The following is a 12,975-nucleotide window of genomic DNA, read 5'->3' as shown; positions in this document are numbered from 1 at the left end:
GATGTACCCATAGTAACGCCAGACGCTGGCTGCTTTACGGAGCAGATCCAGCGGTGCCGCCGTCCTCAGGAATGGACGTCGCTTCACGTGACGCTTCAGAGTAAGGCCGTCTCATGTCTCTTAAACCGACAATGCTCGCTCATTGCTCCTAGTGCTAGCTCCTCGCATTTTTTCCTAGGTGGGAGGGGCTAAACAGCTAGCAAAGTCAGCTAGGTAAGATAACTAGCATTAATTTAAGAGACTTGGGACGGACCCCTCGTCTCCGCCCCCAAAGTGTCAAAAGTCCTTGCTTCGAGCGAGGGGAGAGAGAGAGAACAAGAGCAGGAGCGAGCCAGCGCGCGCAAAGCAGCTGCACAGTGTTGTTGTGTGTGTCGGTGCTGTTTTTTACTCGCTCGCACCTGCCTCTGCTTCACTCTGTTGCTGAATATGTGTGCGAAGATCAAACAAGTGCGCGCGGCAGTTGAAATCTGCGCGCGTGACACGAAATAATTTACAGGAGAGAGAGATCTGCGCGCGTGCAGATATGTTATCCGCTCGCCCGACATATGACACAAACATAACTCCAACCTACAGAGCCGGTAATATCCTTTGCATGCAACTGCGCGCGCAGGTGAGAGCAGACTCGTGCAGCTCAGCCTCTCAGCCTCTCAGCCTCCGACTCTGACCCGTGCGTGACCGGAGGAAACAGCGAATAAAAGTAAGGAGATTGATTGTTCTTCTCTGTGGATTTTCTCCGCGACCGTCATAGCGAGAAGCCACGCATATCACGTGTATACAGCGGAATTGTAGCTTTCCGACAAGGCCAAGCACTTGTCGGTAGTCCAATGTTTTCACAGCGAAAAAAAACGATAAAGTTACACTAAAATAATGTATAACAAAGCTTTCATACAGCTTTGCACATACATTACTTTTGGATGGATTACTCGCGAATTTGGGGGTTCGCACAGAAATGCCACGCATATCACATGAAAGCGCAGGACCAGAGCTTTCCTCTCCTCATCTCCTGTTGGAAATGGCTGGGCTTTATTTATTTTGGTTTTCTTTTACACACATCTCTACCCACCTCTCCCTCTCTCTCTCTCTCTGTGTCTCTCTGTGTATCTGTGAGTGAGGGATTGTGTGTTATTAGTTTACATTATTTCTGATTTGTTAATTTTGTTGTTGTTGCAGGGTCTGATTGTTCTAAGTTCTGTATATTTGATGAATATTAAGACTACTCTATCCTCATAATTTGATGTCATTCAGATGACTTTCTAGTAATAGTACTACACTACTTTTGTTCAGAGTAGGTTAAAAAATACTGAATGTTTCCATTTTCATATTCTGTCACTATAGTTTCAATTGACATGACTTTGTTATGGCACTTTAATGTCTGCCTGCCTAGTAGTAATAGGGGGGAAATGAAAGCACATGTTCAACTGTGTGTTGATTTGTTTATGATATGCTTCCAAGTTAAAAATAACATGCTGTACAGTGTACATGCACTATTTTTGAATAAAATAGCTATTTTTAACAATAAATTTTCTCTTTTTTTCCCCTTGTATAAATATCGTGATATATATCGTATCGTGGACTCTTTATCATGATAATATTGTATTGTGAGTTTCTGGTATCGTTACATCCCTATTATAAATTAAATTTATTATTATTATTACTTGTACATGTGTGACTTTCCCCCATGTCTGCTGTGTAGTAATGATGCTGTTTAATCAGCACCTTCATAGGTCACACCTGTCAGGTGGATGGATTATCTTGGAAAAGGAGAGGTGCTCACTAACACAGATTTTAACAAATCTGCAGCCAGAATTTGAGAGAAATTTATATCTATTGAGTGTGTCAAAAGTCCCCAGACAGAGATACCTGAGATCACCTGACCCACCTGAGGCAGGTAGGATAAATTGAACGTCCCTGCCAGGAAAGGAATGCCTCTTTCAGGTGCAATCAGTTTAGCTAATGAGAGGCTAGATATGTTGCTGTCCTCCTTTTCTTATTTCCTTTTGTAGGACGGCCACGATGTGTGTGTCCTAGTTAACCCCACAAACATACCCGTAATGACCCACACTGGTAATTTAAATACCTGTGTTTGAGAAATAAACTGCTCCGCTGTTATGGACATCTGCTGGCTGCGTCTCCTTCCTTGCTCATGTCATCTAAGTAAACGGAGTGCATAAAAATGTCTTAGAACTTTAACTTAAACCTGTAAGAAATGGGACCAGAAACAAGTGTGCTTAATTTTTTGTTCAGTGTTGCTGTAGACAGACAGATACAAACACTCACACATGCACACACATGCCTAAACACATGATCTCCTCCAGGCTTATGCCTGGCAGAGATAATAAAGCAGACTTGCTTTATTCATTTCACTCAGGTACCACCTTCTTCTGGTATAATGTTGGCAATCTTCAAGTAGTTATTCTTCAGACGTTAATAAGTCAGTTGTGACTTTTGAGCTTGAGGCTTCATACTCGACCTTGGAAATAGTAGTTTGACACCATGATCTTGACTTAAGGTCCATTGACTAACTTGCTCCAAAGCTTTGAATTACATCCCAAATTCTTAGTTTTCATGGAGATAGCTCTGTTATCAGTCGTGACTGAATTGAGCCAGAACAAGCTTGTAAGTATACCTTAAGTTAAGATTATTCAGTCAGATTTATGACTCTTCTCTACTTGTGCTGTTGCAGTATATCCTAATATGAACCACTGTACCATAATTGTCACTTGTGGCCACTGTTCAGCCCACATGCCATAGACTGTGCGTCCCAAATCGCATACTTCGTTGGTACAGTTCTCTAGAAACACTAAGAGAGAAAGAGCTGCTACTCTGTTTAGTCTGTCTGTTAATTTGTCTATATGTTACACGTACAGGCGACAGATCTGTTTAAAAAAAAAAAGCCATTTTATATACAAGACATGTCTCTCGCGCCTTCCCTCCCTCAGCCTCTCTGTTGATGCTATGTGCATAAATAAGATTAATAGCCTAAATAAATAAAATATTTAAATCACTTTCCAGCACTATATTCATTTGACATTTAACTCCCCCACAGAAATTTTTAATTGTTCCACACTACAATGGATTTATGCCTACTTGATACATTTATACTCACGTTATAGTTTTATGTCCTATGCTGCAAACCTTTAAACTTCTGTAGCCCCAGTGCTATGTACAACAAGTTAACATACAGCTGTTTCATTTACATGTTGTGCAGCTGTATATTTTCAAACAGGAAAAAATCTGTTTTTGCATTTTATTTTCATCAGTCTGTTTTTATAAAAGTGCTTGTGACATCTCAAATGTGGCTTTGACTTGCAACTGAAAACATGTAGCCCATTTCATAGAAAATACAGAGATGTATATCGTGTATCGCCAGTCAGCCTGTAAATACAGAGATATGAATTTTTGGCTCTATCGCCCAGCCCTAGTGGAGGATTATCGCCAAAAATTGACCACTATCTCTGCCTACTCAAAAACCAAATTTACGCCACACCATGCTGATTAAAATGTGCTGCCATAGCTATGAGCAAATTAGCTAGCTAACGAATGCTAACATAAGGTAGCAAGCTACCATTAGCACTCGCATTATTGTTCATGGTACCAAATCATTACAGACCCAACAAACATTACTGATGGCTTCTTTTCGACAACAGTATTGGTACTTAGTGCAAAAAACACGTATAACTTACATCCATATAAGGCAGAGGTGTTCACTGTAGCCAGCTAAGGCTCCTTGCCGCCATGTCAAAAGTTGAGAAGTTTGTGAAGTAGCTTCCACTATGTCACAAAGATGGCAACCGTTGAGAAAGAGAAGCGTTCATCATTCCACACTCAACTTTTGGACCATTTTGAGTGCGCCAGTAGTACACTCAATTTTCCTGTACTATGCAGTGTGAACGCACTTAGCGCACTTGTGCACTTAAAATATTAAGTGTTCAGTATAGAGATACGAAATGTGAGAAACAATGTAACATTTAATAAAATGTTTAGTACAAATCTGTCACTTTCAAACCCAGTTATGAACAGAAACATTGAATCTAAATGAATTGCATAAGTCCAACAAAAAAGAACGGTACAGTGGAATTCAATTGACTTAACAAATATTGAATATTAAAGGACCATTCCAATCGCACAGTAAATATTTCACAATATAAAGGTCCTCATTTTGGAAAATACAGAAAAGGCTTTAAGTGTAACAATACTGTAGAAGAACAATTAAAATCAATCAATTTTTAATAAAGTTATGTGGTAATGAAGTTCTCTACACAATTACTGGTATTTTTTGATCAAATATTCAGCAAATTGATATACAGAAAGTGAGTCTATAAGTTGTAAATCAGGAGTTGCACTAATTCCAACCTTATCATAAAAAGTAGTTAGTCAGTAAAACCTTGTAGCAGTGCTCCAGTGGCAGGCTGTTTATTGTGAGCTCTGGTTGCTCTGTCAGGTGATCAGAAAGATGGGCCAGTACCTGAAGATGAATCTAGTGGTCCCTGAACAGTACATCGCGGGATTCATCAGAGCCAATAACACCTTCCTCTACCAGCTGGTGTTTGACCCAGTCAGGAGGAAGGTTGTACCCCTCAACCCGTACCCAGAGCACATCGACCCGGCCACCCTCAGCTACGCTGGACTGTATCCCCCTGTCCTGGATCACACCGGACATGATGTCTCCTTAGTAATTAATGGAAATTATTTAGTGTCATCCTTGGTTAAATTTAATTTAGAAATGGGAAATTGTAAGTTCTTCATAACTTGCACAGTGTTCTATCCTTGATGATGTTGAATCCAGCAATCTAGGAGATGAACAGGGCTTGCAGATGGCCTTAGGAAACCTTGACATCAACACCATGGAGAAGATAGATGTCTTCAACCCAGACAAACCCATTCCACAGGTATCAAATCATAGTCAGTTAAAGGAGATCTGATGATCCAAATTATGTGTCACATTTTATTTAGAACAACTTTCCAAATGTCCTTTTAGCTTTCTAAACCCAGTAGTCACAGCTGGAATGATTCACCAGCCCCCACTGGGCACAGTATCTGGAGTGGAGGCTTAAAGCCAGCACCTGCTGCCTCCCCAGACAGGCCTGCCTCTACCAGGGGGAAGGAGAGAATCACCAGCCTGGATGGTCTGAGGCTGTCCTGCAGAGAACTGCAGGTGAAAAGACTGCGAGAAGGTGAGCTGTTAACAAGCAATGTTTAGATTGCTGTATGTTTTAACACAAATACATTCATTTTACTCTCTCTGTAAACGAATCCTCTACTGCACAAAAAAGTCACAAGTTGATGACAGCCGATGATCATTTCAAGTAAGGCTGTGGAATAGTTTACTGACAAGGTTTTTGAACATCCATAGATTTAGAGTTGCTCATTGGCACAGGATATGAATGGGTTTTTGACAGCAGGTTTGTATCTTTTTGCCAATAATTTAATAAAATGAAATCATGCAACACCCCCCGCCCCCGCCCCCGCCCCCTCAGAAGCACACATACCCCCCACTACTACCTGGACTACTGACTGTCTTGCACTCTTGAAACTGACTATTACAGTCTGTATCTGTTGTAAATATTCTAAACTGCACCTTATTTTTACTATTTTACTGTTTATATTACATTATATTCTATGACTAGGACATAGTGCTGCTACAAGGAGATGTTGCCAAACGGAATTTCATTGTACCCCCTTGCAATGACAATAAAGCTTCTTAATCTTAATCTTAATGTATTGTTTCTTTTTTACAGAACATGCCTTTGGTCTCCAGGAGGGAGAGAGAAAGAATACTTAGCTGCACATTATGTAAATGTATGACACAAACTGAGGAACAAAGAATTAAAACACTGAAATCACTGAACTGAAAAACAAAAATATCTCAAGTAGCATCTTGACACACACTCACACACATACTCTCACTCTCTCTCACTATGGATGATATGTTGAATGTATTTTAGGGGTTGGTTTTGTGCCACAAAAAAAAAGAAAAGAAAAAAAGCTGCACTGTACACCTTCATCCTCCACCAGACATAAGCCATTTGGACAAGTTTACATACTATATTTTATCTATGTTGTGTTATTGCTAATAACACTATTTTTGTGTATTGTCCTAATATTTGATCAATTTCCACTTTGTACTGTGTTACCAAGTGGCTCAAGGCCGGCAACAAAAGGGAGGCCACACACAGATATATCAATCAGAAGTTAATTTATTTAACTCAGACAAATAAGCACAAATAACTGATGGCATGTGCAAATAGGAAGTGTATCAGTCATGTTAGGCGTGTGTGGATGGGTGAGACATGGAGTAATGTGTGTTGTAAGGTGCAGTATACCAAATAAAGGAAACAGGCTGAAGAGGCTGCAGCAGGCCCAGCTGGGAGAGAGTGTGTGACCAAAAGGGTGGTCCTTTATGCCCTGTACAGGTCCAACCCAAAAGGGCAGGTACTAGCAGGCACTCTCTCCCAGCTCCACCCACCAGCCAACTCCCAGTAACTGCAAGAGAGAGAGAGAGAGCACAGTCAGACACGCGCAGGCAGACTGAACAAGGTCGTCACAACTGTTCTTTGGCCAAATTGTTTCTTTTAAACTTTGATGCCAATAAAGCTATTGAATTTTGAGAGACATAGAGAAATTTGCAAAAATAAACAAGCAAAGAATAGAAATGTTAAAATAACTGAAATGGAAAAAAATACTTAAGGAATACTATTGACTTCTTTTAACCCCTTATAGTCAATGTGAAGTTCATTGACATTTATAGCTTAAGTTTGTGCTGAAAAGGATTGGTGTTAAATTTTTTGCTCGTTAGAGGATCACCAAACCCAGTCCTCCTTTTATGAAATTAAATTATCTGCTATCGGCTATAATATATGGTATCTAACAACGTATTAGGTAGGATGATATAAAAAAGCAGAATGTAGACAATGATGTAAAAAAGAAAATTAAAAGCAGCAGTGTATAGCCCATTTTTTCATCTGAACTGTGCTTGTGTTTTTCTCCCTTAGACTCCAATGTATCCGACGAGGATGTGCTGCAGCAATACTCGTCATCCAGTCAGAAGCGATCCAGGTCAGACCAGCATCCAGACAAACCAACATTAACCACTCCACCCCGACCACGCAACCGCTTTGCCACCCTGCTGCAGAGGAGGAACCAGGAAGCTGAGGAAGATGGCCAAGCCACGTGCAGCAGGTGATATCACAGGGATTCAACCTTGGGATGTCAGTTTTGGTTCACTTTGCTTTCCGTAGCCCAACACTCATTAATTGGTAACTAACTGGTTAGTGGGGAATAACAAAATAAAAGTTTTGCTTGGGCTAAGTTCGGGTTCGGTCCACTTGACATGCTGCTGTGTTGTGTTGTGCACCGTGTTGGCTGTGCCTAACAGCCGTCTTTTGATGGTCAGAGGAGAATTGTAAATGCGCAACCATATAGAGACTAGTCTCGCTCACCAGACTTTTCTCAAGAAAAGAAAGGTCTGGCTGGGCCGACTCTCACTTTGAGATTGGAGAAAAAAACGCCCCGGCTGCTTGTATTTCTTTCAACCAATCACAATCGTTCTTGGTGGTGCCACAGCAACAGTGCGCTTGCAAAAATATTGCCGGGGAGAAACAGGTTTTGGTGTAGCACACCCACAAAAATATCGCCTACAGGACGCGAACCATGGCAGAAAAATGGCTACATCCCCACAAGATCAAACACCGCAAAAGTTAGTAAAGGACGTGTTGAAAACGGTTGAAAACTGCTACACAACCGGAGGTGGTAGGGCGGGACTTCAGCGGGTGGCTCGTTCCCCCCAATGAGAGGCTGATCTATGCAGCGAACTTCCGCCCACTCAGACTATGTAGAGACAGACCCAAATATAACGGTGGGGGAAACACTGACATAGTTTTGGCACCGCTACTAAACTGAAAAGGGGGGAAATTAAGCTATAGACCGACATAGGGTCAAAAAGTTTCTTGCCCATTGACAGATTAATGGTTAACCATTGAAATTCCTAATTAAACCACATCTAATGATCATCTCATTGGACTTATAGCTGACTAATCTAGAGACGTATGGTTACCATAAAGGACTTTTGGCAAACAACACATGCAGTCAGTTTACTCCATACTGTCTATAACTTAATTTGATTATTTACACAGTGATTGCCAGGGCTCGACAGTGCGAGCGTTTCACTCGCATTTGCGACTAAAAATAGGTGTGTGCGAACTGTAAAAAATATTTAGGGGCACATGTGCGCATAAAAAAATCAGCCGAAGCAGCCTATATTTTTGTCAGTAAAAAAATATGATAATCTAACCGCAAATGTTGGAGGAACTCCAGCCGCCTTCCCTCTTCCCTCTTCCCCGTGTGACACGGTTATGGGCGGTTTTCCAAGCCACTGTTGGCACAATGAATATCAAGCGCGACGCCAAGGGTAGCGGTGCCGCTTTGTCAGGCATTGCTGCTCCATAGCCCTCTCCATAGTCATGTGTAAAGGCCTCTACACATGATCAGCTGTAAAACTGCTTTGCGTTGGCTGTCCCATTGTTTGTCTATGGAGAGGGCGGCAACGCTTGACAAAGCGGCACCGCTACCCTTGGTGTCGCGCAACACTCGGATTTTCCGCCCGAGCGCTGCGCTCAGAGTTGAAATTATTTGAACTTTGACCGCGCCGCTGCGCCGCACCTGGTGGTGAGTGAAGCACGTTGTTCTTATCATGTGAAGACTGCTTTAGGCACTGTTCGCCACGGTACCGCTGCTGGGCAGGGTGGAAATAAAGCAGAGCGCGCAAAGCGCAGACCTCCGCCGACGAACCCATTCATTGTATATGTGCTACCGTGGCGCAAGAGTGCACCGCTCTGCCGCCGAGCTGAGCGGTGCGCGCCGCCAGCCTGCGCTCAAATTGAATTTTTTTTCATTTCACCGCAACGCGCTGTGACGACACCTCGGCGCCGCGCGTCCAATAGCAGAGAAGAGCCTGAAGTAGACCCGAAAGCAGTCACCATGGAGCTGTAGCTCCTGGACAAGCCTGTACTCCCCCAAATCCTGTCCTCTGCGCCCTACCCCGCGGTTGGCGCCGCGAAAGCTCTGTGTGAAAGAGGCTTAAGTCCTGCAGAGTTTCAGAGGACCTGGAGAATGTTTTAGGGTAGTAATAACATTATATAAGATAATCATATTGCTTGATAATAAATATAAGATAATAACATTAAAGACAAAATTAAATTGCAATACTTTTTCAAAACGTGATGATTTTACCTTTCTGTACATTTTGTATACAAATTCATTAAATAATTTTGCTTGTAAATGTCTATTTGCATCACGTTTATTACATTGTGCCCCTAAAGTTCTTTGTGCGCTCCTTACTTTTTCAACTTAGGACCACATGTGCTCCTTGGGAAAAAAGTTAGCGTCAAGCCCTGATTGCATTAGTGCTGCACGATTTGATAAAAATGTACGATTGCGATTTGAGTGGACAATATCGCGATTTGTGATTGCGATTACAATATAATACATATCATGTACGTATCATTAGTCTTCTTGTTTGATTCAGTGTTTCCCCTACATTATATTATGGGGGCACTGACCTGACCTGACATAGTTATTGTTATTGACAGTGTGTAAATGACCATCAACAGACTGAGCACAGTCAAACACAGCTCTCACACAACAGCGCAGCACGGCACTGTACCTACAGCGGAGTGAGCCTGTGTTGCATTCAGGCGTTGTCACGTAAATGACAAATTACAGCACGCCATAGCACAACACAGCAGCATGACAAGTGGGCCGAACCCGAGCAAAATTGCTCAATATTTAATTTGTTATTATATAGTTTGTTATGGAGTCTGTGATTTCCCCGTGACACTTACAAATGTTTGCGTAACTGTGCTTGGATGTTGTTTTATGAGGCTCTGGCGGCTTTCAGTTGTCTCTTTGTCTTTAACGTTACTTGGCTTGATTTTCTCTCGCATGCATTCTTCTTACGTTTCTCTGTGCTGTCTCAAGTGCTGATATAGATTGGTCGTGTTGCCGCAGGATGTGGTGACTTTAACTTTTAAACTTTTACACAGCACGTCTTTCTGTTCAACGTTGCCGTACCTGAATCAATCAATCAATCAATCAAACTTTATTTATATAGCGCCTTTCATACATCAAAAATTCAACCCCAAAGCGCTTTCCAAAGGATCGCAAATTAATAGGCATTTTTTTTGCCACCAACTCAGCCTGTTCTTGGTCGTGCTCATGCTCTTTTTCAGCGTATATGTTGGTCACTGCTGCACGCTGGGTGATCACCTAACCATACTGCTGCACACACCAGGATAGCTTGTGGGCGTGATGTCAACAAACTCCACACACACTACAGAGGCAGTCATGTTCACAGGCACACACGTTAACATTTATTTACATTAAATCACAAATCGCAGCATTTTATGCGGTTATATAATCGCACAGCCTGACACTGCGATGGCAACTGCAGTTAGATTAATCGATTACATGTTTGACTGAAGAAAAAAAAATACACTGGCCTGATGCAGAATTTGGAAATCCTTAGAATGGCATTTTAAGCTGAGTTCAGACCAAAGATTCGCGATGAGACGAATCAGTTTTAGAATGTTACAGAGAAAAGTTGCAGTGGTGTGAACTGGCTGTCAGAGCTCAACTTAGGCTGGCTGATGGTGTCACCTGCAACTCAGCTGGTCAAATCACTGGCAGCTGGTTTTAGAATGTAAGGCATTTTTCAACGGCCAATCAGCTTGTAGTGAAGTCCACTGGTCAAGTCAAAATAACCGAAGACGGTGTGTTTGCTTGCTGTAGCATTTGAAACAATATATGTAGCCACTGCTCATGATAAATGCTCCACTGAAAACAGTAGGAAAAACATTTGGTGCAAAAATGGAATAAAATTACTTGTTTACCTAATTGAGTATTCAGCATTTTGGGAAATATGCTTTCTTTTAAACAGTGACAGTGTTTCCCACAGAATTAGATTCAGTGTGTGGCTGTAGTTGACAGGGCGGGGCAAACTTTCTGTTGCTGCTGTTAACACAGGTAAGACGTTGCGATGTGAATGCAGGCGGTTTCGCCTAAAGTAGGTTGGAAAACTGATAGACAGTGGTTGTTAAATGAACAAACAGTCCAGTTTGTACCAGAGTGCACTGCAATGCTCTCAGTGACTATTTACAAACAGTTGAAAGAGAAAGAGAGGTTCAATCTCATGTTTGAGCTTTCAGTACAAAGCTGGAGTCAGAACATAGTAAGCCTAGCTTAGCATGGAGACTGAAAGCTGGGAGAAACAGCTAGCCTGGATCGGATAAGATAAGATAGCCTTTATTGTCATTGTACAGGTGCCTATACAATGAAATTTTGGGTGCCACAACTGAAGGTGCATAAAAGAAAGAAGAAGAAAAAACACGAGACAGGAACATAACAGTACATTAAGACAAACAGTGTCATAAATAATAATAAATACATAAATAAAAACAGAATGCAGGCAGAATATTGTTATTGCACTAGTTCGTGAGGTAGTTTTATCTGGATTGTTTTGGAATGTGGGTGTTAAGTGTCCTGACAGCCCACGGGTGAAAGCTGTTCTTCGGTCTGTTGTTCCTGCTTTTGAGACTCCTGTACCTCCTTCCAGAGGGCAGCAGGCTGAGCAGGTGGTGTCCAGGATGGATCTGTCCAAGGTGGAAAAAATGTCAACTGGTCACCACACAAAATGGTCAATTAGTGACTTCTTGTGGAGCTAGTTGCCAAATTACAAGCTCATCTTAAGCCAGCCAGGAATATGCTACCAATACTGAGTCACAGTAGCCCTCTGAGATAGCTTGCAATCTTTCTGCCTGTTCTGTGGAGCACTTAATACTCAGGCAGAGTGGTGTTAATCAGAATTGGGTGGTGCAACACAGCTAATAAGCTATGATTGCTTCCTCTATTTAGACTCTTCAGTTCTCCTTTCCTTTAAACACCATCATTGTCCAGATTGTTTGCTATAGACCAACAGCATGGATTTGCATGTCAGAGTTGAACTTGGAAAAAAATGCCTTTACTTTTTACAAATCCACTGATTGTAGGGTTTCAGCGGGGGGAAAAAGGTATTTTTCAAAATGCTTGTTTGAGTGGGACTTCAAGCTGAGGCATTGTATAGTTTTAGAGGGAGTTAGGTGTGGGAACTTTTTATTGGTATAAGCAGCTGGGTATAGTGACTGTGCGTTGTTTTGTAGAGACCCCAAAATTTGGTTTTGTAAATATCAGATCACTTTTTACCCAAGCCTGACCAATAAATTATTAGATACTTCAGCATGGCCTAGATATGGTTGGTTTATGTGAAACATGGCAAGCCACTCATTGGAATGAGGAAATCAGCTCATCAGTCTGTAAACTCTCCTCTCCTGCAACTCTATTAGCTGGTCAGGTAGAGGTTCTCAAATGTAAACATCAGTAAACATCGAGGAAAAGATGGAGAAGATGGACACGGATGAACTTGCATCCTGCTAGCTATTGTACATATGATGTACATTGTACATGATAATAAACTGGATGACCTCCATGCCACATCAGTTTTCAACAGGATATCAAGAACTGTAATATCCTTTGATTCACCAAAACTTGGCTAAATCCTGGACAGTGCCATTCAGCCAGGAGGCTCTGTTTCTATACAGCGATCTGTCAGAGCAGAGGATTCTGGGAGAGAAGGAGAGGAGGTATGTGCTTTATGTTGAATAAGTACTAGTATGATGGCGGGAATGTGAGGTGCTGTTCTGTTTCTGCTATGGACCACTGCTCTACGCTGTTCAGAGGTGGCTGCGAAGCAGAGTCACTGCCTGTGTTTTTGGGAGGGGCGACCATGCAGCGGTCTTGTTGAGGTCAAGATATGTGTTTTTAAAGAAAAAAAAAAAAAGATGATGCATGCCTCAAGTGATTCAAGAGATCAATCAATTTTCAATCAATTTTATTTATAAAGCCCAATATCACAAATCACAATTTGCCTCACAGGGCTTTACAGCA

At 41.8% G+C, this 12,975-nt stretch overlaps 2 protein-coding genes across 3 annotated transcripts in view; one reads left to right on the top strand and one right to left on the bottom strand.

Annotated features, from left to right (window-relative positions):
* The window catches only part of borcs7 (BLOC-1 related complex subunit 7), a 1,032,483-nt gene that overhangs the window by 870,060 nt on the left and 149,448 nt on the right, over positions 1 to 12,975 (bottom strand). The window lies entirely within an intron of this gene.
* exo1 (exonuclease 1) overlaps positions 1 to 12,975 on the top strand; it is an 89,597-nt gene that overhangs the window by 61,315 nt on the left and 15,307 nt on the right. Inside the window, exons 7-10 of the mRNA XM_050070684.1 lie at positions 4,442 to 4,629; positions 4,787 to 4,889; positions 4,979 to 5,174; positions 6,993 to 7,179. Of these exons, the coding sequence (XP_049926641.1) occupies positions 4,442 to 4,629; positions 4,787 to 4,889; positions 4,979 to 5,174; positions 6,993 to 7,179 (674 nt within the window). The remainder of the gene's footprint in view (positions 1 to 4,441; positions 4,630 to 4,786; positions 4,890 to 4,978; positions 5,175 to 6,992; positions 7,180 to 12,975) is intronic.

Source organism: Epinephelus moara, chromosome 19 (assembly GCF_006386435.1).
Source record: "Epinephelus moara isolate mb chromosome 19, YSFRI_EMoa_1.0, whole genome shotgun sequence".
Lineage (NCBI taxonomy): Eukaryota > Metazoa > Chordata > Actinopteri > Perciformes > Serranidae > Epinephelus > Epinephelus moara.
Note: the sequence above shows the minus strand (reverse complement) of the source record. Positions and strands in the feature narration are given on the sequence as shown.